Source organism: Hemitrygon akajei, chromosome 18 (genome assembly GCF_048418815.1).
Source record: "Hemitrygon akajei chromosome 18, sHemAka1.3, whole genome shotgun sequence".
In the NCBI taxonomy this organism is placed as follows: Eukaryota; Metazoa; Chordata; class Chondrichthyes; order Myliobatiformes; family Dasyatidae; genus Hemitrygon; species Hemitrygon akajei.
In genome coordinates this window covers 33,545,007-33,569,709 of record NC_133141.1, presented here as the reverse complement: position 1 = coordinate 33,569,709, position 24,703 = coordinate 33,545,007, and the positions used below count along the sequence as shown (strand labels likewise).

Below are 24,703 nucleotides of genomic sequence, written 5' to 3'. Positions count from 1 at the left end.
CTGAATAATTCCCCTAACCCTTCTCACCGATCAAGAACACACTAATTTGTGCCTTGAACACCCTTAATGAATAGGCCTCCACTACCCATTGTGGTAACAAATCCAAAGATTCATGACCCTCCGGCTGAAGAAACCATTCATGACCATTCATGATTCATGACCAACTGGCACAACCCTGATCACCACCTCAGTACAGAAACACTGTGACCACTCTAATCATTTTGCACTAAAATGGGATTTCATGTTTTTTTTGTTTTAATCATGTTCTTTCTTGTAAAAATTGCTTATAATTTATGCTTAGTTTCTACTTGTGAATGTTGTGTGCCTGTGCATACGTGTACTTTGCATGTAATAGACTTTGAATATTGATCAGGAAGTATGTTACTGCAGGAATGGGACAATGGTCTTCCAATGAGGCTGTATAGGTAGAGCTTAGAAACAAAGCAACGGCAATGTATTTGCTGGGGATCTACTATGAGTCTAATGATAACTGGAGATGCAGGAGCACAGGTGTACATAAATAACAGAGTGGTATGGTTATAATATTTTGGAATTGCAACTTCCCCAACTGGGGTCACATCAGTGTTAAAGTCACTCAACGTCAGCAAAACCAAAGAGCTGTTTATCAACTACAGGAGAAAGAAGCCAGAGGTCCATGAGCCAGTCCTCATTAGGGGATCGGAGGTGAGAAGGTCAGTAACTTTAAATTCCTTGGTGTTACCATATCAGAGGATCAGTCCTGAGACCAGTACATAAGTGTAATCAGAAAGAAAACACAGCAGTGTCTCTACTTTCTCAGAAGTTTGCATGGATTGGATGTGTTTCCAAGAACTCTGACAAACCTCTCCAGTAACACAGTATTATGGAAACATCAATGCCAGGATTGGAGGAGTCTACAGAAAGTGGTGGATACAGCCCAACACCGGTAAAGCTATCCCCACCATTGAGTACATCAAGGAGTGCTGCCACAGGAAAGCAGCATCCATCATCAAGGACCCCCACCATCCAGGCCATGCTCTCTTCTTGCTACTACCATCGGGCAGGAGAAGGTACAGGAGCCTTAGGTCCCACACCACCAGGTTCAGGAACAGTTGCTATCCTTCAACCATCAGGCTCCTGAACCAGCGTGGATAACTGCACCTGCACAACTCTGACCTGATTCCATAGCCTGCGGACTCACTTTCAAAGACTCCACAACTCATGTTCTCAGTATTATTAATTTAATTATTTTCACAATTTGTCATCTTTTGCATGTTGGTTGTTTGTATTTGTGTATAGTTTTTTATAAATTCTATTATATTTCTTAATTTTCCTATGAATGCCTGCAAGAAAATGAATCTCAAGGTAGTATATGGTAACATAAGTATTTTGATAACAAATTACTTTGACTTTGACTTGAAGGGTGGGACTTATAAAGCAAACAACGAGCTACTGCAGGGACTCAACAGGCCACGCAGCATCCATGGAGGGAAAGGGGAAGTTCCACAGAGATCGATGCTGGGACCTTCCTTGTTTGTTGTGCACAGTACATTGATCTTCTGAGGAGGCTGAAGACAGCTGGACTATGCACATCAGTACTCCAGACCTTCTCCAGATGTGCAGTAGAGAGCATCCTAACAAGCTGTAACACTGCATGGTATGGAAACTGTAGTGCAGCCGACAGGAGGGCTTTACAATGAGTAGTGAAAACCCCCCAATGCATCACCGGCACCATCCTACCTGCCATCAAGGACGTGTATACAGAAAGGTGCCGGGAAAAAGTCAGCGATATCATGAAGGATCCACCCACCTTGCTCATGAACTGTCTGTCCTACTCCAATCGGGGAGGAGGGTGCGTCACATCCACGCTGGGACCACCAGACTCAAAAACTGTTATCTCCCCCAAGCTGTCAGGCTGATCAACACCTCCACCCAGTAACCCCACCACCACTACACACACATCAGCTAGCATTACTTTATGTACATGTATAGAACAGTTGCTTGTACATTGTACTTTTAGGATTGCTTTTATATTTATAGTTACTGTGTTTAGTTTTGTTTTTTATTGTGCAATTTCTGCTTATTGTGTTTGCTTTCTGCTGCCGACAGGAAATTAAGGCTATGTTGGTAGTGATCAGGTTAGCCTGAAGTTACTAGACAATATTGATGAGTTGGTAAAATGGGAAGATGGACTTCAGAACTGAGAACAGTACAGTACAGCACATGAATTTGTCCTTTGGCACACAATGTTGTGCCAAACTAATTAAACCAAAATTACTACTAATTGATCTAATCCCTCACCCCCACACATTAATCATCTCCCTCCCTTTTCTGCATATTCATGTGTTTACCTAGGAGTCCCTTAGACACTCCTATGCTATCCGCCTCCACCACCATCCCTGGCTGTGCATTCCAGGCACCCACCACTCTCTGTGTAAAAAAAAACTTGACCCCCATGTCTCCTTTGAACTTTCTCCCTTACCTCTCACATCTCCTTTGAACATTCCCCTTCTCACCTTAAACACACGCCCTCTAGTACTTCACATTTCAACCCTGGTCAATAGATAAAGGCTGTCTACTCTATACCTCGTGAATGCCTACTCTCAGCCTCTGCCACTCCAGAGGAAACATTCCCAGTTTGTCTAACATCTCCTTATCACTCACACCCTCTAATCCAGGTAGCATCCTGGTGAACCTCTTCTGCACCCTCTCCAAAGCCCCCACACCCTTCCTGTAATGAAGCGGCCAGATTTGGATTTGATACTCTAAATGTGACCTAAACAGAGTTTTATAAAGTTGCAACATAACCTCCTGGCTCTCGAACTCAGTGCCTTGACTAATGAAGGTAAGCATGCTACACACCTTCTTTTGCACCCTATCAACCTGTTCAGCCACTCTTATAGAGCCATGAACCTGGACTCTCCAAGATCCCTCTGTTCATCAATGCTGTTTAGGGTCTACTGTTAAGTGTGTGTTTTACCTTTACATTTGACCTCCTGAAGTTAAACACCTCACACTCAACCAGATTAAACTCAACTTTTCCACTCACACTTGCAACTAATCTATATCTTGCTGTATCCTTTGGCAATTTTCACTATCCACAATGCCACCAATCTTTGTGGCATCTGCAAACTTATCCCCCCCCCCCCCCACCCTACTGTTCATCTAATTTAATCCTGATAAGTTTATAGCTTATGAGATTCAAGTTCATAGCTCCTTGAAGTGGCTACACAGGTCAATAAGGTGGTTAAGAAAGCTTATGGAATGCTTGCTTTTATTAGTCGAGGCACTGAGTTCAAAAGTCAGGAGATTATGTTGCAACTTTATAAAATTCTGGTTAGGACATATCTGGAGTATTGCATAAAGTTCTGGTCACCCCATGATAGGAAGGACATTGCAGCTGGGGAGGGGGTGCAGTACAGATTCTTCAGGGTGTTGCCTAGAATGGATTGTTTCAGTTATGAGGAGAGACTGGATAAGCTTGGTTTGTGTTCCTCGGAGCAGAAGAGGCTGAGGGGGAACCTGATGGATGAACACAAAATTTTGAGAGACATTGTTAGTATAGGTAATATTTTGCCCATAACATAGGTGTCTAAAACCAGAGAGCACGTTTAAGGTGAGGTTGGATGACATTAAATTTGTTGTTTTTGCAGCAGCAGTACAGTGCAAAGACAATTGCTATAAATTACAAAATAAATAAATAGTGCAAAAAAATAGGAATAATGAGCTAGTGTTCATGTGTTCATGGACTGTTCAGAAATCTGATGGTGGAGGGGAAGAAGCTGTTCCTAAATCATTGAGTATGGGTCTTCAGGCTCCTGTACCTCCTCTGTGATGGTAGTCTTGCAAAGAGGACGGTGAGGGTACTTTACCATTGATGCTGCCTTCTTGAGGCACCGCCTCTTGAGGATGTCTGTGATGTTGGGGAGGTTTGTGCCTGTGATGGAGCTGGCTGAGTCTACAACCCTCTGCAGTCTCTTGTGATGGGAGCCTACATCTGTAGAAATTTGCAAGAGTCTTTGGTAACGGACCAAATCTCCTCAAACTCATCATGAAGTAGAGCCGTTGGTGTGCATCGATCTGTTAGGTCCACATTTGGGTTTCCTCCCACATCCAAAAGGCGTGTGGGTCGGTGCGTATTTGGTTTCTGTAAAATGCAGATTTGTGGTAGAATTTGTGATGGGTTGCTGGGAGTGTGGGGAGAATAAAAAGGGATTAATGTGAGATTAGTCTCAGTTTCAGATTAGTTTATTGGCCTACACACCAGGGTGCAATGAAATTCCCTGATCACGTGCAGCTCCCAGAGTAAACAACATGATCATAGTAATAAAATAAAAACAATAAATACTGCACCAAGCACAAATGGTGCAAAGATTATAGTGCAGTCGGAAGTTGTGCAAGAAGAGTTGCTGAAGTGACAATAGTTCTCCAAGGGGCACATGGGCATGAACATAACCCCAGAGGAAGGGCAGCCAATGGGCTTGAGCAGAACCCTTGACTGCCATTGACAGCTGTGCATGTCCCACTGGCAGGGAGTGGGTGGTGATCTTATTGTAGCAACCACAGCTGGAAACGGCTGCTGTTTCTTCCACAGGGCCAGGGGATATCCTTAGCAGCTGTAACAGCAGCTTTGCTACCCCAGTTTTAAGTCAGCTGGGAGATTTGATGGAACCTGTGATGCACAGGAATGCAAGAAGCTGCAGAGAGCAGTGGACTCTGCCCAATATGTCATGGACACATCCCTCCCCACCATCGGTAGTGTCTACAGGAGGTTGCTGCCTCAAGAAGGCAACGTCCATCATCAGAGATCCCCACCATCCGGGCCATCCCATCTTCTCGCAGCTCCCATTGGGCAGGAGGTACAGAAGCCTGAAGTCCCACATCACCAGGTTCAGGAACAGCTACTTCCCTTCAAACATTCGGTTCCTGAACCAACCGGCACAACCCTGATCACCACATCAACACCAAACACCATTTTGATCACTTTGCACTAGATTGGACTTTGATTTGTTTTGTTCTAATTGTGTTCTTTCTTGTAAAAAATTGTGAACAATTTATGTTTAATTTATGTTTTTCATGAACACTGCTTATCTGATGCTCTGTGCCTATGGTGCTGTTGTAAGTAAGTTTTTCATTGGGCATGTACATACATGAACCTGTGCACATTACAATAAAGTCAACCAACTTTGACCTTGAGCCAAAGTTTTCCACCCAGCACTGGGAAGTGCACAAACTTCTTCGAATTCTCTGGACAGAACGCATATGGCTGACTTGGCTTTGTTTTCCCTTTGACCTCTACGCTGCAGGTCAGCGGACAGAACGCAGAACAAGGGCTTGCTTCCTGCTCCAGGTAGACACCATGCACTGCGAAGCCCGTGGGAAGGCAGCCACAGAGGGGAGAGACTGGAGCGGCACAGAGGGAAAGTATCAAGGAGCCTGGCAGATGTGACAAGGCCCCCCTCCTCATCTGTCAAGGACAGCATCCTTAATCACTCAAAGTACAACCACCTACATGGAAATGTGAGTCTCAAGATGCTCAATATTCAATGTTTAACATCTGAATTCCTACAGGTATTGTCAATGTCACAGAGAGTAACGGAGCAATACAGTACAGATACAGGCTCTTCAGTCCAACCAGTCCATACTGGCCATGCAGCTGGTCTCAATTTCCTGCATTGGGCTCATGTCCCTCCATCTACTATTCTAAATGCTTCTCAAATGATGGTATTGTACTTCCTTTAGCCACTTACTCTGGCAGCTTGTTCCATATACTCACCACACTCTGAGTGGGGAAAAAAAAATTTCCCCTCAGGTTCCCTTTAAATCTTTTGCCTCTCACCCTAAACCTATTACCTCTGATTTTGGTCTCCACTGCCTTATTCATAATTTTAACCATTTCTACAAGGTTTCCCCCTCATTCTCCTACGTTCCAAGGAAACTATGTTATCTAGCCTGGCCAACCTCTCCCTATAACTCAGATCCTCTAGTCCTGGCAACATCCTCATCGATCTTCTCTGCACTTTTTCCAGTTTAACCATGTTGTTCCTATAACAGGGTGACCAAAACTGCACATTACTGTCCAAATGGATGTTTTTAATAGTGAGAGAGTCTAGGAAGAGAGAGCAGAGCCTCAGAATGAAGGAATGTCCCTTTAGAACTGTGAGGAGGAAGAATTTATTCAGCCAGAGGGTGATGAACCCATGGAATTCTTTGGCATGGAGGGTTGTGGACAGTAAATTATTTAAGGCAGAGCTTAATATGTTTTTGATTCCCCCCGCCTCTCGGTCTCTTGTAATCTTTGTAAGACGCTAAAACCCTCTATGACCTGTGAGTTCCTGTCTCTTGGTTATCCCCATTTTTTTTTGTAACAGAACACAGAGACGCACAGATTAGATATTTCAACCTGGGGACAAAGATTCCAGTTATCTTCTCTTATCTATGCCTCTCATAATCTTATAAACTTCTACCAGATCTCCCCAGAGAAAATGATTGTTTGTCCAACCTCTCCTTTATTTCAGGCAGTATCCTGGTGAACCTCTTCTGCTCCTTCTCCAAAGCCTCCAAACCCTTCCTGTGATTCCTATATTGTCCCTGTGTCTTCAGTTGTTTAGGCTCTGCATTCTGGAATTCCCTTACTGACCCTTTATTGACCAAGAGTTTGGTCACCTGCCCCACAATTTCTGTAAGAAGCCCAACTTCAGTTGTTTTCTTAACTAACTTGTTAAACACCATACACCTACTGTAGGGATAAATGTTAGAAACGATCATTAATGCAGGATATTTAGGGAAGATAAAGGCAATGAGGCTGAGTCAACATGGGCAATGTGAATGGGAATTCATGTTTGACCAATTTCTTCTATGAAGAAGTATCACATACTGTCGATAATGACTTGGAGATGGTGGATGTACTTAGATGTCCATTAGCAATACAAAAGGTGCTGGAGAAACTCAGTGGGTCAGGCAGCAGCTGCAGAGCGAAATGGACAGTCAATGTTTCAGGTCAGGACCCTTCATCTGATTCTGAGCCCAAGCTTGTTGGCAACGGGACACTGTGCAAATGAAATGCTGTGGGTTGAATTCTGATGGGCAATATTTATTTTGATGTGGTAGTGTTTGAATGTGAGCCAGCTCCTGGTCAACTTTGGGATGAGCACCATTCATGAAATCACTCCGAAGCAGTTCTCTTACATCTGCCCAGCCCTGCTCTACCAGATCGAGAGTCGAGTCTGCATCCACCATCACGATTCGCTGGAGATTCAGCAGGATGGCAAGCTCTCTAAATCAGGTGAGCATGTGCCACATCCATGTTCCCATTCTAGACCCTTTCCTCCTTGTGTTCTATTTCCCTCCCCGCATACCTCTGGATCTCGCGTGACTGGCTCCCCTTAAATGTGCAATTGATTCCTCAGGTGTAGTTGAGCTTAGAAATCTCACATACCCCTGAGCAGGAGAAACTGGATTTGTGCACCCTCTTGTGTTCACATTTTACCAGACACTGTCGTGTAATCCTGCCCTCAAATGAACTTTTGAGGGCTCAGAGAAAACGAACTGGCATGAAGCACAAACCCAAGACCACACCAGGAGATTAAACCAGTGTCGTCTTCAACAAATGTTCCCAAAAATACTCAGTGTCCACATCTTTACATACTGTTGTTATGCATTTCCCATTCAAGTAATTTAGTAAATTAGTTTATCATTGTCACAATTGTAGAGGTACAGTGAAAAACTTGTCCTCCATACAGATCATTTCACCACATAACAGAGTAGAGAATGAAGAGTTACAGTTAGAGAGAAAGGACAGTACAGGGAGGCTGTCCCTAAGCGAGGCTCAGTTTGTGTGTGTGCAGGACCCATGCCCCCTTACTCCAGTACCAGCATAACACATTCCCATCTGTTCCCGTTTGCCTGTATTTGGCCCTCTAGACTTTTCCTATCCATGTACTTGTCCACGTGCCTTTTAATGTTGTTAAATGTACCTGGCGCAATCACTTCCATACATCCACTATCTTCTGGGTGAAAAGTTGCCCCTCAGATTCCTATTAAATCTCTCCCCTCACCTTAAATCTAGTGCCCTCAAGTTTCTGATGCCCTAACCTTGAGGATAAAGACTGTGCACCCTATCGATGCCCCTTGTGATTTTATACACCTCTGTGAGGTCACCCCCTCAGTCTCCTACACTCCAGTGAATAGAGTCTCAACCTGCTCAACCTCTCTCCGTAGCTCAGTCCTTTGAGTCTCAGCAATTTAGCAATGCAGTTGGTATAGTCTGAAAGGTGTTGACTTCTGTTTTCCCTCTTCTTACAGTGTGGCTCTGGGGCTTTGTTGCCATTACTCTGATCAGCCTGATGTCACTTGTGGCCATTGCTATTATTCCCTTTCTCAGCCACTCCTTCTACAAAGCACTCCTCCCCTTCCTGGTGGCGCTGGCAGTTGGCACACTCTCTGCAGACGCTCTGCTTCACCTGATACCTCATGTAAGTATGACTGACTGGCTGTGATTCATTCATCCTGGGTGGAAGACATGCAGCCCCCTTCAACCCATGACACAGGGATAGAGGAAGACATTCTGTTTCTCAGGTCCTACAGCCAAACAAAACTTCACCTCAGCCAGTCCCATATCCCTCCCAATCCTTTCCTATCCATGGACCTGTCCAAGTGTCTTTTAACTGTTGTTAATGTATCTGCCTCAACTACTTCCTCTGACAATACACTGTTTCCAAACACTGACCTCCCTCTGGGTGAAAAAGTTGCCTCTCAAGTTCCTATTCACTCTCCCCTCTCACCTTAAACCGGTACTCTTTAGTTCTTGATTCCCTAATCCTGGGGAAAAGTCTGTGCACATTCACCCTCCCTATTTGTGCCCTCATGGTTTTATGCACCTCTATAAGATCACCACTCAATCTCTTGTGATCCAGTGAATAAAATCCCAACCTAGCCAACCTCTCTCTGTAACTCAGTTTCTCGAGTCCCATCCACATCTTTGTAAATCTCGTCTGCACTCCTTCCAGTTTAACAGCATATTTCCCATAGCAGGGCGACCAGAACTGAGTACAGTACTCCCAAGTATCTTGTTCAGCTAGAAGAAGGTCTTCCTTCTAACGGGTGGGGGAGCAGATGTTTGTGGCTTAATTGGCCACTGGAAATTGCTCTGGTGAGTAGGTGAGGTGTGGGATAGTGAGAGAATAAAATGGAATGGGTGTAGGATGAGTGTGAATGGGTGGATGGACTTGAAGGGCCTGTGACGTGATAACTATGTGTCCTCAAAAGGAGCTAAAGAGGAGGAGGGCAATCATTGTGTAGCCCTTCAAGGTCTGTATTGGTAATGCAAAGGAGCTGACACTAAGGCACGTGAGTGTTGCCACTCGAGCCAAGTGTGAAGACCTGTCCCTCCCTTGTCTTTCTGTTCAGGCTCAGGATCACAAGCACAAGGGCTCGCATAACACAGACAGCCGCCCACTCCTGGATGGTAAGGACTCTCTCTGGAAAGGTCTCTCTGCATTGGGGGGCATCTACCTTCTCTTCCTCATTGAGAGCCTCCTGCGTTTGTTCAGGAACTGCAGCAGACGGGTGAAGGTAAGTGGCAAAATAACCAGGCTAGGAGAAATTCTGCAATTCTGACATGTTGCAAACACTTCACAAGCATGTAGAAACATAGAAAACCGACAGCACAATACAAGCCCTTCGGGCCACAATGCTATGCCGATCATGTCCTTGCCTTAGAGATTTCCTAGGGTTACCCATAGACCTCTGTTTTTCTGAGCTCCACATACATATCCAGGAGTCTCTTAAAAGACCCTATTGTATCTGCCTCCACCACCATCGCCGGCAGCCCATTCCATGCACTCACCACTCTCTGCATAAAAAAACTTACCCCTGACATCTCCTCTGTACCTACTTCCAAACACCTTAAAACTGTGCCCTCTTGTGCTAGCCATTTCAGCCCTGGGAAAAAGCCTCTGACTATCCACACGATCAATGCCTGTCATCATCTTATACACCTCTATCAGGTCACCTCTCATCCTCCCCAACTCCAAGGAGAAAAGGCCAAGTTCACTCAACCTATTCTCATAAGGCATGTTCCCCAATCCAGGCAACATCCTTGTAAATCTCCTCTGCACCCTTTCTGTGGTTTCCACATCCTTCCCATAATGAGGTGACCAGAACTGAGCACAGTGGGGTCTGACCAGGGTCCTATATAGCTGTAACATTACCTCTCTGCTCCTAAACTCAATCCCACGTTTGATGAAGGCCAATACACCGTATGCTTTTTTAACCACAGAGTCAACCTGCGCAGCTGCTTTGAGTGTCCTATGGACATGGACCCCAAGACCCCTCTGATCCTCCACACTGCCAAGAGTCTTACCATTAATACTATATTCTGCCATCATATTTGACCTACCAAAATGAACCACCTCACACTTATCTGGGTTGAACTCCATCTTCCACTTCTCAGCCCAGTTTTGCATACTATCAATATCCCGCTGTAACCTCTGACAGTGTTCCACACTATCCACAACACCCCCAACCTTTGTGTCATCAGCAAATCTACTAACCCATCCCTCCACATGTGTGGTTCAACGAAAGGCTTGCACGCACACAGAAAATCGACTCATGCCAAAGAGCCTGTATCAATGTCTATTGCTCTATGAATATATTAAAAAAAGGAAAAAATAGCTCATTGCTTTAGTAAAACTCTACACCTTTTGCTCTCGGCATTAGTGAAACCCCTCCTTGTGCCACAGAGGTGCAGACCCAGGTTCAGATTATCTCCATGGGACATCTCTAGTTGTGGTACTACAAGAGGACAAAGTGCCTGGAGTGAAAATTCTGATCAGTGTCTTTCTGCCTGGGAAAGCACCTGTGGATGCATCAACTTCTCAGAGGATCTATCCTGGGCCCGGCCCATTGATACACTCACTAAGAAAGCACGCCAGTGACTGTACTTCATTTCTCTAGATGTACGATGGAGAGCATTCTGACTGGGTGCATCACCGTCTGGTGTGGAGTCTCCAATGCAGAGGATCACAAGAGACTGCAGAGGGTTGTAGACTCAGTCAGCTCCATCACAGGCACAAACCTCCCCAACATCAAGGACATCCTCAAGAGGTCGTGCCTCAAGAAGGCAGCATCCATCAACAGGGACCCTCACTGTCCAGGGCATGCCCTCTTCTCATTACTATTGCCAGGGAAATGCTACAGGAGCCTGAATGCCCACACTGAATATTTTAGGAACAGCTTCTTCCCCTCTGCCATCAGATTTCTGAATGGTCCACGAACCCATGAACACTACCTCATTATTCCTCTTTTTGCACTATTTATTTACTGCAACTTACTAAACCTTTCCTATCTATGTACTTATCCAAGTGTCTTTTAAATGTACCTGCCTCAACCACTTCTTGTGGCAGCTTGTTCTATATATTGGCCACTCTCTGGGTGAAAAGGTTCTTATTTACTTTCTTCCCCTCTCACCCTAAGCATTTATCCTCTAGTTCTTGATTGCCAAACTGGGTAAAAAGACTGTGCACATTCTCCCCCATGATTCTATTCCTTCATATTCCTACACAAATGAGCTAAGTTCCAAACTGCTCAACCTATTTCCATAATTCAGATCCTCAATTCCTGGCAGCTCATTATTTTTCTCTGCACTCTTTCCAGCTTAATGCCATCTTTCCTTCAGGTGACCAAACCTAAATACAATATTCTAGATGTGTCCACACTAATGTCTTATGTGGAAAGGTTGAGTGAGCTAGTGCTAGTCTCTTTGGAGCAAAGGAGGATGAGGGGCAACTTGATAGATGTGTATAAAAGGCATAGATAGAGTGGATAGTCCATGCCCTTTTCCCAGGGCAGCAATGGCTATTACTAGAGAATATTGATTTAAGGTGAGTGGAGGAAAGTTTTAGGGGACATGTCAGAGGTAGTTTTTTTTTATATAAACACAGAGAGCACCAAATGTCTAGAGTGCACTGCTGGGAATGGTGGTTGAGGCTGATACATTAGAAACAGTTAATAGATGCAAGAAAAATGGAGGGTAATGGGCAAGGTGTTAGATTGATCACAGAGTAGGTTTATATACTGTAGGTTGGCATAACTTTGTGGGCCAAAGGGCCTGTGTTGTACTGTTCAGTGTTATAATATCTTGAACAACTGCAATGTAACAGCCAACTTCTGGATTCAATGCCCTGAATGAGGAAAGCCAACATGCCAAATGCCTCCTTCACCACCCTGTCTGTCTGTGACTCCACTTTCAGAGAATCATATGCCTGTATTCCTCGATTCTTCTGTTCTATAACACTCCCTGGGGACCTACTATTCACCATGAAGGTCCGACTCTGGTTTGTCATCCCAAAATGCAACACCTTGCTCTTACCCAAATTAAACTTCAGTTGCCATTTCTTAGCCCACTTACCCAGCTGGTCAAGGGCCCACTTAAATTCTGATAACCATCTTCAATACCTACAACACTACCTACTGATTTTTAGGTTTTTGTTTGCTGTTGGAAGAAAGGATGCCACAAAACAACACATTGCATATCATACAAGACGGTGATAACAAACCCAGTTCTGATTCTGTGCTCCACGTTATCGCATTTACTGTACTCCATTATCTAGCCAACTGGCCATCTGTTAGTCTTGGTGTCCTTCCCTCTGACAGTTTTTAGGAATTTGTTTCTTTCCTCTTCTATGGTAATATTGGGAAGTAGCTGAACAGCTGCCTTTCTTCCTTCTGCTCAGAAGCCAACAAGATTTTCAACATAGTTTAAAGCATCTAAAGCTAACTAAACAGAAAGAAAATTAGCCAGTTGCAAAAGTACTCATCTTGGTTATCTTAGCAACTGAAATGACATGGATACTACAACATGGAAACAAGTCCTTCAGCCCAACTAAGCTGCCTGTACTCGGCCCATATTCCTCTTACCTTTTCAATTCACATTACTGTCCAAATGCCTTTTAAAGAGATATTTTCAGGACATGGAGGCTTTGGAGAGTGCAGAAGAGGTTCACTGGGATTTGGCCTGGATTAGAGGACGTGAGCTATAAGGAGAGGTTATTTTCTTTGGAGATGCAAAAGCTGAGGGGAGAATTTAAAATTATGTGAGGCATAGATCGAGTAGTCAGACAGAATCTTTTCCACAAGGTAGAAATCGCAAACACCAGATGGAAATGCTTTTAAGGTTAGATGGGAAGGGCAATTTTTTTTTTAAGTAGAGAGTGGTCAGTACCTGGATTAGGTCACCAGGGGTGGGAGTGGAATCAGGAAATTTGACAGAGTTTGGTTTTTTTTAAGTAGAGAGTGGTAGGTACCTGGATGTGTTACCAAGGCGGCAGTGGAATCAGGCAGTGAGGTGGAGTTTGATATATGAAAGGAATGGAGGGATGTACTGTAGATGATACCCAGGAGGACATTTAGTACAAATTGGCATCACATTATAGGGTGAATGCCCTGTCCAGCACTACTGTTATCTAGGTGTTGTTATTTAATCTTGTGAGCTACTAGAGTTATTTAAACAGAGTATAAATATCAGCAAGGTCTGGTTCTGCTTCGGCTCCTGCACTCAGTACACTTTGTAATCCAACATAAACAGTTGCCTACTCCATGCTTCTCCACTCTCCTGGTGCCTGTAGTCATGGTGAGGTCAGTGTTTTGAGGGTTGGGGCTCTTGGTCAGGTCAGAACCCTGGCAGTGAGGAGGGATTATTTGGGTGCCAGCTAATGATAGAATTTTTAAAGTAGCGCTAATGATAGACTGGATACATAAAACAATATTGCCAGCACATTGCAAGCCCTTCAGCCCATCAAGGAACTAATATTTGGATATATTACCCCCTCCCTTCTCCAACCTAAAAGTCTAGCTGCTCACACTTGGAAGGGACCTGGGAGATCACCTCCTGCAGCATACAACATTCTTGCCTCTATTAGTTGAGGCAGAGCTCAAGAGCCAAGAAGTTATATTGCAGCTTTATAAAACTCTATTTAGGCTACATTTAGAGCATCATATTCAATTTCAGTCACCCATTATTGGAAGGATGTTGAGGCTTTGCAGAGAATGCTTAAGAGACTCACCAGGATGCTGCCTGGATTAGAGGGCAAGAGCTACAAGGAGAGGCTGGACAAACCTGGGTTGTTTTCTCTGGAGCAGCGGAGGCTGAGGGGAGATCTGATAGAGGTGCTTAAGATTATGAGAAGCTTAGACAGAGCAAACAACTGGTATCTTTACCCCAGGGTCAAAATGTCTAGTACTAGAGGACGTAAATTTAAGTTTAGAGGGGTAAATTCAAAGGAGATGTGCAAGGCAAGTTCCCCCCACACACACACACACAGTGAGAGGTGGGTATCTGGAATGTGCTGCCAGGAATGGTGATGGAGGTAGATACGACAGAGGTGTTTCGCAGATAAGCACATGAATGTGCAGAAAATGATAGGATGTGAACATTGCATAGGCAGAAGGGATTAGTTTAATTAGTGTCACAGCAACAACCTTGCACTCACTGTCAGTAAGACCAAGCAATTGATTGTGGACTTCAGGAAGAGTTGAGGGATCAGTAGTGGAAAGGGTGAGCAGTTTCAAGTTCCTGGGTGTCAACATGTCTGACGATCTATCCTGGGCCCAACATCTTGATGCAATTACAAAGTAATTGCATTTACAAAGAGACAGCAGCTATACTTCATTAGGAGTTTGAGGAGAGGTCACCAACAGCACTCACAAAGATCTACAGGTGTACTGTGGAAAGCGTTCTGTAGAGGGGCCACTGCACAGGATCAGAAACAGCTGCAGAAACTTGTAAACTCAGCCAGTTACATTATGGGCACTAGCCTTCCCAGCATCCAGCACACCGTCAAAAGGTGATGCCTCAAAAAGGTGGCATCCATCATTAACCCGCATCACACAGGACACGCCCTCTTCTCATTGCTACCATCAAGGAGGAGGTACAGGAGCATGAAGACATGCACTCAATGATTCAGGAACAGCTTCTTCCCCTCCACCATCAGATTTCTGAATGGACAATAAACCCATGAACACGACTTCACTACTTTTTCCTCTTTTTGCACTGCTTTTTAAACTTAATTTTATACATATACTTGATGTAATTTATAGTTTTAAAATAATTATATATTGCAGTGTACTGCTGCCTCAAAACAACAAGTTTCACAGCATATGCCAGTGATATTAAACCTGATTCTGATTCTGAGGGGCTGAATTACAAGTTTAATTGGTGTAACACAACATTGTGAGGTGAAGGACCTGTCCTGTGCCGTACTGCTCTATGTTCTATGTTGTATATGAGACTGGAACTGATCGCAGATTGGCAGCAGTGCCAATTGTAATCAGACTCTGCTATCTTTCCATTTTATATCAACTTAATCTTTCCATCCCTCAGCCACCAGGCAAAGGGCGGAAGAAGGAACAGGCTGGCCTTGAGATGGACGTTCCAACCAACATTGAACTTCGTTGCTTAAGACCTGCCCAAGGTAATTAGGCTCGCAGACTTTGGCTTCTACTGGGCACTATTGTTTGGGGAAGGGGGTGGAGGTACCTCCCCACACAAGAAGAAAGGGATTAATTGTCCTGCAAGCCTAGCCAGAGCTCATGGACCAACCTGGATGAAGGAGATCTGTCAGGAGGCTGTCCACCCATTAAAGCCACTGGACACAGGCTGAAGATCAAAGCTGGTGGCCACATGGATGGGGACACCTTTGTGGGAGAAGGCAGAAGGATGAGAGGGGGCCCTCCTCAGGGGTGGAAACCTCCCTGATTATCTTGGGAGCAACACCCAGTCTTCTGAAGGAACTAGGGAGAGAGAAACTGTCAATGCTTCGGGTCAAGACCCTGTATCGGGATGTAGGCTGCAGAGGTGTAAAGAGGAGAGGAGTAGTGCTGGGGTAGGGGTCTGACATAATTGATGGACAAGGGGAGTCAGAGATAACAAGTAGGTTTCTGCTCCCCTCTCTATTCCACCAATCACATCAGGCCCCTGTCCCACCACAACCCCTCTCTGCTTTTTGCTAGCTATCTTCCCTCTCCACTCTCAGTCCAGAGGCAGGTTCTTGACCCAATATTGACAGTTCCTCCCCCACCTCACACTGAGCTCCTCCAGCAGACTGGGTGTTGATCGTTGGCACAAAGACACATTTCTTTGTAACTTTTGATGTACATGTGACAAATAAAGCTATTCTTAAAAATCTTTTCTTTTAAACTGCACAAGACCCTAGGAACTGGAGGAGGATGTTCACCACCTTAATCATGCTTTACCAGTCACATGGCTAAACTCTATATCCCCTGATAGCCTTTGGATGATAAAATTCATACAGTTTCAGATTTAAATTTAACTTATACCTGGCAAGCTGGTTGCCTACTTGTTGGGGGTGGGGTGTGGTGGTTTGTCATGTGTGTAAGCTGCCCTTGTGGTATAGTTGAACTTATACTAACTGAAAGATTCATTAAGTGGCTTTGAATATTCAGAGTCTTGCAACAGAACTGAACTGGATCAGGTGGAAAATGCATCCAGTGGACCCTTCACTCACCAACCTACCAGTAAAATCGGCAAAGAGCCCTGCAGTGAGCTCTCTGACGATCCTTCGGCTGAAACATGGGGGTCAGAGGAGCGGGAACCTGAGCAGGAACATGAGCACGGACATTCCCATCATCTGGAAGGCCTACGGAGCTCTGGCATAGTGGATATTGCTTGGATGGTGATGATGGGGGATGGCATGCACAACTTCACTGACGGACTGGCGATTGGTGAGTGATGAAGCTCTGGTGGGAGCTAGGAAACCTTGTGATTCACAATGCTTATGTAAGGCTGTGCCCCAAGAAAAAACAGACATGAACAAGGTAATAAAAGTACTTCTCCCGTGAGAGGGTGTCACTCTGACACTGCCACTCTCCCTCAGTACTTTACCCAGCACTGTCCCTCTTACATTGTAACACTGACACCCGTCAGCACCAAGTGTGGGTCGCACCAACTGACTCTTTGTGATACCCATCAGCAGGTAACTGTACTTCTTTACTTTCTAATGCCTACTCTTCTGAGATGATGAGAGCAGTTGCTGGTAATTTAGGTACTAAAATAGTCATAAAGTAATACAGCATGGAAAGAGCCCAACTGATCCATGCCAGCCAAGATTCCCATTTGCCCATGTTTGGCCCATATCCCTTTAAATCTTTCCTATCCTTGTATTTATCATAGAGTCACACAGCACTGAAAGAGGCTGTATCTGTCTGCACCTTTCCAATTCATTGTGCCCTATGCTAGCATAGCAATTGGCAATAACACTATTGCAGTACCAGCAACCCGGGTTCAATTCTGGTGCTGTCTGTAAGGTGTTTGTATGTTCACCCCATGACTACGTGGGTTTCGTCCCACGTTCTAAAGGCATTCGGTTTAGTAGGTTAATTGATCACATGGGTGTAATTGGCCAGTAGGGCCTTTTACTGTGCTGTATTTCTAATAAATAAATATATGTAGTTGTCCCAGTGTCTTTTAACTGTTGTTAACATACCTGCCTCATCTACTTCCTCTGGCTGCTTGTTCCATATATGGACCATCCTCTGGATCCTATTAAATCTTTCCCCTCTCACCCTAAACATAAGTCTTCCAGTTTTTATTTCCCCCTACCCTGGGAGGACAAAGGACAGTTTGCGGCCCATCTCTGATTTTATACACCTCTGTAAGGTCACTCCTCAGCCTCCTACGCTCCAAGAAATAAAATCCCGGCCTCCTCAAAGCCTGGCAGCGTCCTCATTAGTCTCCCTTGCACTCCTTCCAGTGAGGAAGCAAGGTGCTGACTAGGAGTGTCAGCAACGTTAACTTGATTCATTCTCACCAACAGGGGCAGCATTTTCCACAGGAATTTCAGGCGGATTCAGTACCACCATTGCTGTGTTCTGCCATGAACTACCCCATGAGCTGGGTGAGTTGATGTCTGTGGGTGGCTCTGCTGGATATTGATATCCCTTCTTCCTTTGCCCTGCTGTCTGGCTGTGCACACCCATCTTTGCCTGTTCTCCATCCTCTGCCTTTTTCTGTCCATCTCCCTCATTCTCCTACACGCCAATGAAAAGTGTCACAACTAGTTTAACCTCTTTCCGTAAGTGCAGTACCTCCCTCCACTACTCCAATCTAAAAGTTTGGATGTTTCTCCTGTTGGCAAAGATGTTCATAATCTTCCTGCTTTATAAGATTATGAGAGCTGTGGCTTCTAGTATTAGACATTTTGTCCCTGGGAAAAGAATCTGTCTACTTTATCTGTGCTTCTCATAATCTTATAAACCTCTCTCAGGTCTCCCCTCAGCCTTCGCTGTTCCAGAGAAAACAACTCAAGTTTGTCCAACCTCTCCTTCTAGCTCATGCCCTCTAATCCAGGCAGCATCCTGATGAAACTCTTTTACACCTTCTCCAAAGCCCCCACACCTTTTTCTTGTAATGGGGTGACCAAAACTGCACACAACATTCCAAATGTGACCTAACCAAAGTTTTATACAGTAGTACTGTTATGTTTCTGACAAATGGTTACAGGCAAATAGACTGTTTAGATTTCTGTGGAAGTTCCCCTCCATCCACTGTTGAACCTGTTTGTTTATTTCAGGTGACTTTGCTGTGTTAATGAAGGCAGGGGTTAAAATGAGACAGGCAGTGAAATTTAACCTGGTATCTGCTGTCCTCAGTTACTTGGGCATGGTGCTTGGAATTGCTGCTGGACAATACACAGACAATGTAACCCCGTGGATCTTCGCAAGCACCGCAGGGATGTTCCTTTATGTTGCTTTGGTTGACATGGTGAGTCACTCTCCTTTCTAACTAAAATATCTACGGGGAATGTAAAAGTACAACTTTCTGTTTAAGCAATGCCATCTAGATCCTTGAAACCAAAGGAATGGAAGAACTTTTGAGGAGTTATCACTGTTATTGGATGAGTAAATACAGCAAGCTCCCACAGACAGTGCAGTAACTGACCAGTAACTGCTGGAGCAACATAGTGGGTCAAGCTGTGTCTCATGAGGGAAATGAACAGTCCGTGTTTCAGATCAAGATCCTTGAGACTAGCAGAGGGGTCGGCTCCTTTGGTCTTTTGTCCAAGGTGTCTAAATGCTGAAGTTTGTTTGAAACACTCCTCTGAGGTGCCTCAGGATAGTTTGGCCTCATTAGTGAATGTGTAATAAGGTGCACCCTGGGTTATGAATGGGCTGACTTAATGGAAACCTGAACTTTCACAAATTCTCCCATACATCATTAAAGCATTTTTCAAGTTAGTAATAATAATGTACTTGTGGTGAACTACATATACCTGTCTGGACACGCCCCCCTGCTGACTGCTCCTGTGGCTCCTCCCACAGACCCCTGTATAAAGGCGATTGGAGCCACAGACCCTTCCTCAGTCTCCAGGATGTTGTATGATGGTCACTTGCTGCTTGTGCTTTCTTCCAGCCAATAAAAGCCTACCTTAACCCACATCTCAGAGTTATTGATGGTGCATCAGTACTGAATGGTGTATTTAAGGCAGAGATTGATAGGTCCTTGACTGGTGAGGGGTTATAAGGAGAAGGCAGGAGAATGGGGTTGACAAAATGATCAGGCATGGAATACAGCAACTGTGGAGGGAAATGGCCAGTTGACGTTTCGGGCCAAAACCCTTCATCTGGACTGAAAGAGTAGATGGAGGTAGCCGGTATTAAAAGATGGAGGGAAGGTGATAGGTGGATCCAGGTGATGCACGTGGGGAATCATAGGCAGATAAGGGAGGGGATAGAGTTGGAATAATGTCAGGAGCTGTGAGGTGATGGATAGATCCAGGTGAGGTGCAATAGGCAGATAAGAGAGGAGTGAAGAATGAGAATGATGTCAGGAGTTTGGAAGTAAGAGGTGGATCCAGGTGATGGAGTAGGGTGATAGGTAGATGGGGAATGGGGATGATGTCAGGGGCTGGGAGGCGATAGGTGGAAGGGTGGTAGACTTACAGAGATATCGGTTTACAGGCAGTCCTCAGCAGCAAAATCCTTGCATAACCCAGGACTGCCTGTGCATGGAAACTACTGCAGATGCTAGAAATCCAGAACAAATACAAGGATGGCAGGGAATACTCAACAGGTCAAGCAGCCTCCATGAGGGGGAGAAACTGGATGAACGTTTCGGGTTGACGACCTGTTTGGGGGCAGTTTTGATTGGATGGCCTGTTGAGACTGTCAATGTGGCCCAGTGATTAGTGTGTTGTGCTCAAAATCCAGTGGGGACTCCCCACACAGGTTCAAATCCCGTTTATGATGACACATTCCAGTCAGCCATGATTGAGTGGCAGAGTAGACTTGATAGGCCAAATTGCCCGATTTTGCTCCCCATAGTTTGTGACTCCCTCCTGTTCCTTTGTGACCCCCGTGGGGTGTAGATTGTGGCTCTGCTGATGATCACTCCATCTTTCTTTCAGCTTCCTGAAATACTGCATGGACAATCGAACACAAGACAATACAGTTATCTCACACATTTTGTCAGACAGAACCTGGGCTTCCTGCTGGGAGCTGGAGTCATGCTGTGCATTGCTTTGTTTGAGGACCGACTTCTCATCAACATCAGTTCTTAATAGTTTACAGTCAACAGGCATGGAAATGAGGTTCAAAAACAAACAGAATGTCTTCGAGCTGTTTCTTACAAGTAGAGTATCGCAGCTATATACTTTGGACAGTTTTTCATGTTTCCCCAGCTAAACTCCAGCAGTACTTGTTTCAAAGATGCGGCATACCCTCTGTTGAGTTGTTGTTACTCCAAAACCTTGGTGTGGACATGGGAAGGTCTGCCCCTGATAATGACTAAGGAATTGTATTACAGGATCAAAAAATACTAACACCCACCACGGTCTCTTCTGGATTTCTTGAAACATTCACACATGAGGCATAGCACAGAAACAGACCCTATGGCCCATCTAATCCATGCCAAACTGGTAATCTGCCTAGTCCATCAACCCAGACTTGGACCATAGCCCTCCATATCCCTCCCATCCATGCATCCATCCAAATTTCTCTTAAATGTTGAAATCACAACCTAGATGTACCACTTGTGCTGGCAGCTTGTTCCACACTCTCACACCCTCTCAGTGATGAAATTCCCCCTCATGATCCCCTTAAACATTTTACCTTTCACCCTTAACCCATGACCTGTAGTTGTAGTCTCACCCAATCTCAGTGGAAAAAGCCTATCTATACCCTTCATAATTCTGTATACTTCTGTCAAATCTCCCCTCATTCTCTTATGTTCTAGGGAGTAAAGTCCTAACCTATTCAAACTTCCCTTATAAACACAGATCCTCAAGTCCTGACAACATCCTTGTAAATGTTCTCCACATTCTTTCAATCTTACTTATATCTTTCCTAAAGATAGGTGACCAAAACTGCACATTATACTCCAAATTAGACCTCACCAACATCTTATACAACTTGAACATAGCATCCGAATTCTTGTACTGCATCCTTTGATATATGAAAATCAATTTGCTAAAAGCTTTCTTTATGACCCTATCTACCTGTGATGCCGCCTTCAAAGAATTATTGATCTGTATTCCCAGGTCCCTCTGTTCTACCACACTCCTCAGTGCCCTACCGCTCACCATGCAAGTCCATCTCGTCAGGCCCTGGGGATTTATCCAGCTAATTTGCCTCAAGACAGCAAACTACTCCTCCTGTGTAATCTGTATGAGGTCCATGACCTCACTGCTGCTTTGCCTCAGTTCTACAGACTTTGTGTCCATTTCATGAGTAAATACAGATGCAAAAAATCCATTTAAGATCTCCCCTATCTCTTTCGGCATGAATAGTAACACTAATCTTTCAGAGAGCCAATTTTGTGCCTTACAATCCTTTTGCTCTTGATATATCTGTAGAAGTTCTTGAGATTCTCCTTCACCTTGTCTGCTAGAGCAACCTGTCTTCTTTTAGCCCTTATTACGTGTCCTCTTGCAATTCCTTTACTCCTCAAGTACCTCATTTGTTCCTTCCTGTCTGTACCACCTTTTTCTTAACCAGAGCATCAATATATCTTCAAAAACAAGGTTGTTTCCTAAACCTGTCATCCTTGCCTTTTACTCTGACAGGCACATACAAACTATGTACAGTATTCTCTAAATTTCACTCTCTAAGGTCTCCCACCTACTAGGTACACCTGTGCCAGAAAGCAAACTATCCCAATCCACACTTGCCAGATCCTTTTTGATACCATCAAATTGTTTTTTCTCCAATTTACAATCTTAACCCACGGACTAGACCTATCCTTTTCCATAATTACCCTGAAACTAATGGCATTATGATCTCTAAATGCAAAGTGTTCCCCTACACAAACTTCTGTCACCTGCCCTGTCTCATTCCCTAACAGGAGATCTCGTATCGCACTCTCTCTAGTTGGGACTTTTACATACTGACAAAGGAAACTTTCCTAAACACATTTGACAACCTCTTTCCCATCTAGTCCCTTTGCAGTATGGGAATCCCAGTCAATATGTGCGAAGTTAAAATCACCTACTATCACAACCTTATGGTTCTTGCAACAGTCTGCGATCTCTCAACAAATTTGCTCCTCAAAATCCCATGGACTGTTGGGTGGTCTATAATGTAATCCCATTAACGTGGTCATACCTTTCTTATTCTTCAGTTAAACCCATAAAGCCTCAGTAGATGAGCTGTCCAGTCTGTCTTGACTAGTAATGCCATCCTTCCCTCTTTAATCTGTCCCACTCTATCACATCTAAAACAACGGAACCCCGGAATATTGAGCTGTCAGTCCTGTCCCTCCTGAAACCAAGTCTCACTAATGGCTACAATATCATAATTCCAACCCATGTCCTAAGCTCATCCGCCTTTCCTACAATACTCCTTGCCTTGAAATATAGACAGCTGAGAATTTTAGTCCTACCATGCTTAACCTTTTGATTCCCAACTTTGAATGAAGGCTTAACAACATCTTTCCCCACAACCACTCCACAATCTGAAGCCCTCCCTCCCTCACCATCTCCTTAGTTATGTGCTAAACTGTATGATCTTCCTATTTTTGGCCAAGCTCGTGGCAATTCTGAGATCACAACCCTGGAGGTCCTGTCCTTTAAGTTAGTCCTTAACACCCTGAATTCACTTTACAGAATCTCGTCACCTTTCTTACCTCTGTCATTGGTACCGACATGGACCATGACCTCTGGCTGCTCACCCTCCCACTTAAGAATGCCGTAGACTCAGTCTCAGACCCTGGCACCTGGGAGGCAATATACCATCCGGGAATCTCGTTCTCATCCACAGAACCTCCTGACTGTTCCCATAACCAATGAATCCCCTGTCACTACAGCTCATCTCTTCTCCCTCCTTCCCTCCTGAGCCACAGAGCCAGACTCAGTGCCTGAAACCTGACTGCTGTGGCTTTCCTCTGCTAGGTCATCCCCTCCCCCCACCAGTAAACCTGTTGTTGAGGGGAATGGCCACAGAGGTACTCTGTACTGGCTGCCTATCCCCTTTGTCCCTCTTGATGGTCACCCAGTTACCTGTGTCCTGCACACTGGGGGTAACTACTTCTCTATCTATGAACCACTCAGCCTCCCAATCTGGAGTTTATCCAGCCCGAGCTCCAATTCCTTAACACAGTCTGTTAGAAGCTGCAGATAGATGCACTTCTTGCAGGTATAGTCATCAGAGACCTTCCCAAATCCCACAAGAGCAGCATTCAGTTATCCTGCCTGGCACTCCTTATGCTCTATCTGTGCAATAATGAAAGAAAAATTAAACAAAAATAATCTTCCTATGGCCTTCACCTCTATTCACCAAGGCCTGGACTCCCCCCTCTAACACTGGCCCACTCACACAATGACTTAATTATGCACAATCCAGTGCCTCCTTGGGAACTGTGGCACACAGAATGTGTTCACACTGTCCCAAATCACTTCTTTTGAACTTTCTCTCCTGCTACGCAATCCAACGTCTCTTCAGGAACTGTGGCGCGCAGGTGAACTATCCAAAATTCTCCACCAAAGGAAGGACTGTAGTTTGAAACAATTCCCTTATCAGCTTCCAACACTGTACCCAATCCGCACTGGTACACCCTGCACACCCCACTGACACCCTACACTCCTACCTGTAACACCTACACACCCCACACCCCTCACTGTAACACTGACACACCCAACACTGTAACTCTCTGATACACTCTGTGTTCCTCACTGTGATATTAAGTGCAAATTCAAAGGGATACGGTACACAATTATTCATAATATCACTTTTGTTCCTCTTATTGTAACATGCTTGGATAGATGTGTAAGAAATTACAAAAAAATTTATTAATCAACGATCTTGTATTCAACTGATTGATATGCTCTCCAAAGAAATTTGATCTGCTGTTTAATGTGTACGATTCCCAATAATAACATTTAAACTTGATTTGATGCTTATTTTTGCTTTGCCGGTATTTTGCTATCTGCCACTCAGTTCGATGTGGATGCTTTAGTAAGCAGTTCGGGCTGTGTCCAGCTCTAAACCTACCTGGCGAATATTGACACCTCCCTCTCTGATGGTTATCCTTCTCTTCCTTGCGGTCTGGGTTCACAGCTGTCTAACCACTTCCATGAGGAACCCCGAGGATGGATATAGTGTGTGTGTTATAGAGTTATACAGCCCAGAAAGAGGCACTTTGGCCCAACAAATCATACTGAACAAATTGTCCTCCTGAGCTAGTCCCATTGTCCGCGTTTGGCCCACATCCTTCAAA

The 24,703-nt window shown here is 44.6% G+C and overlaps 1 protein-coding gene across 2 annotated transcripts in view; it reads left to right on the top strand.

Moving 5' to 3' along the window:
• The window catches only part of LOC140741282 (zinc transporter ZIP10-like), a 37,175-nt gene extending 12,800 nt beyond the window's left edge, over positions 1-24,375 (top strand). The window contains exons 3-11 of one of the 2 annotated variants that reach the window (XM_073071292.1): positions 5,286-5,499; positions 7,090-7,264; positions 8,284-8,453; positions 9,388-9,552; positions 15,359-15,449; positions 16,441-16,719; positions 17,811-17,891; positions 18,567-18,757; positions 20,400-24,375. In XM_073071292.1, the coding sequence (XP_072927393.1) occupies positions 5,286-5,499; positions 7,090-7,264; positions 8,284-8,453; positions 9,388-9,552; positions 15,359-15,449; positions 16,441-16,719; positions 17,811-17,891; positions 18,567-18,757; positions 20,400-20,552 (1,519 nt within the window). In that variant the 3' untranslated portion in view covers positions 20,553-24,375. The remainder of the gene's footprint in view (positions 1-5,285; positions 5,500-7,089; positions 7,265-8,283; positions 8,454-9,387; positions 9,553-15,358; positions 15,450-16,440; positions 16,720-17,810; positions 17,892-18,566; positions 18,758-20,399) is intronic. The other variant, XM_073071293.1, reaches the window with a different exon arrangement.
• Positions 24,376-24,703: the final 328 nt, after the last annotated feature.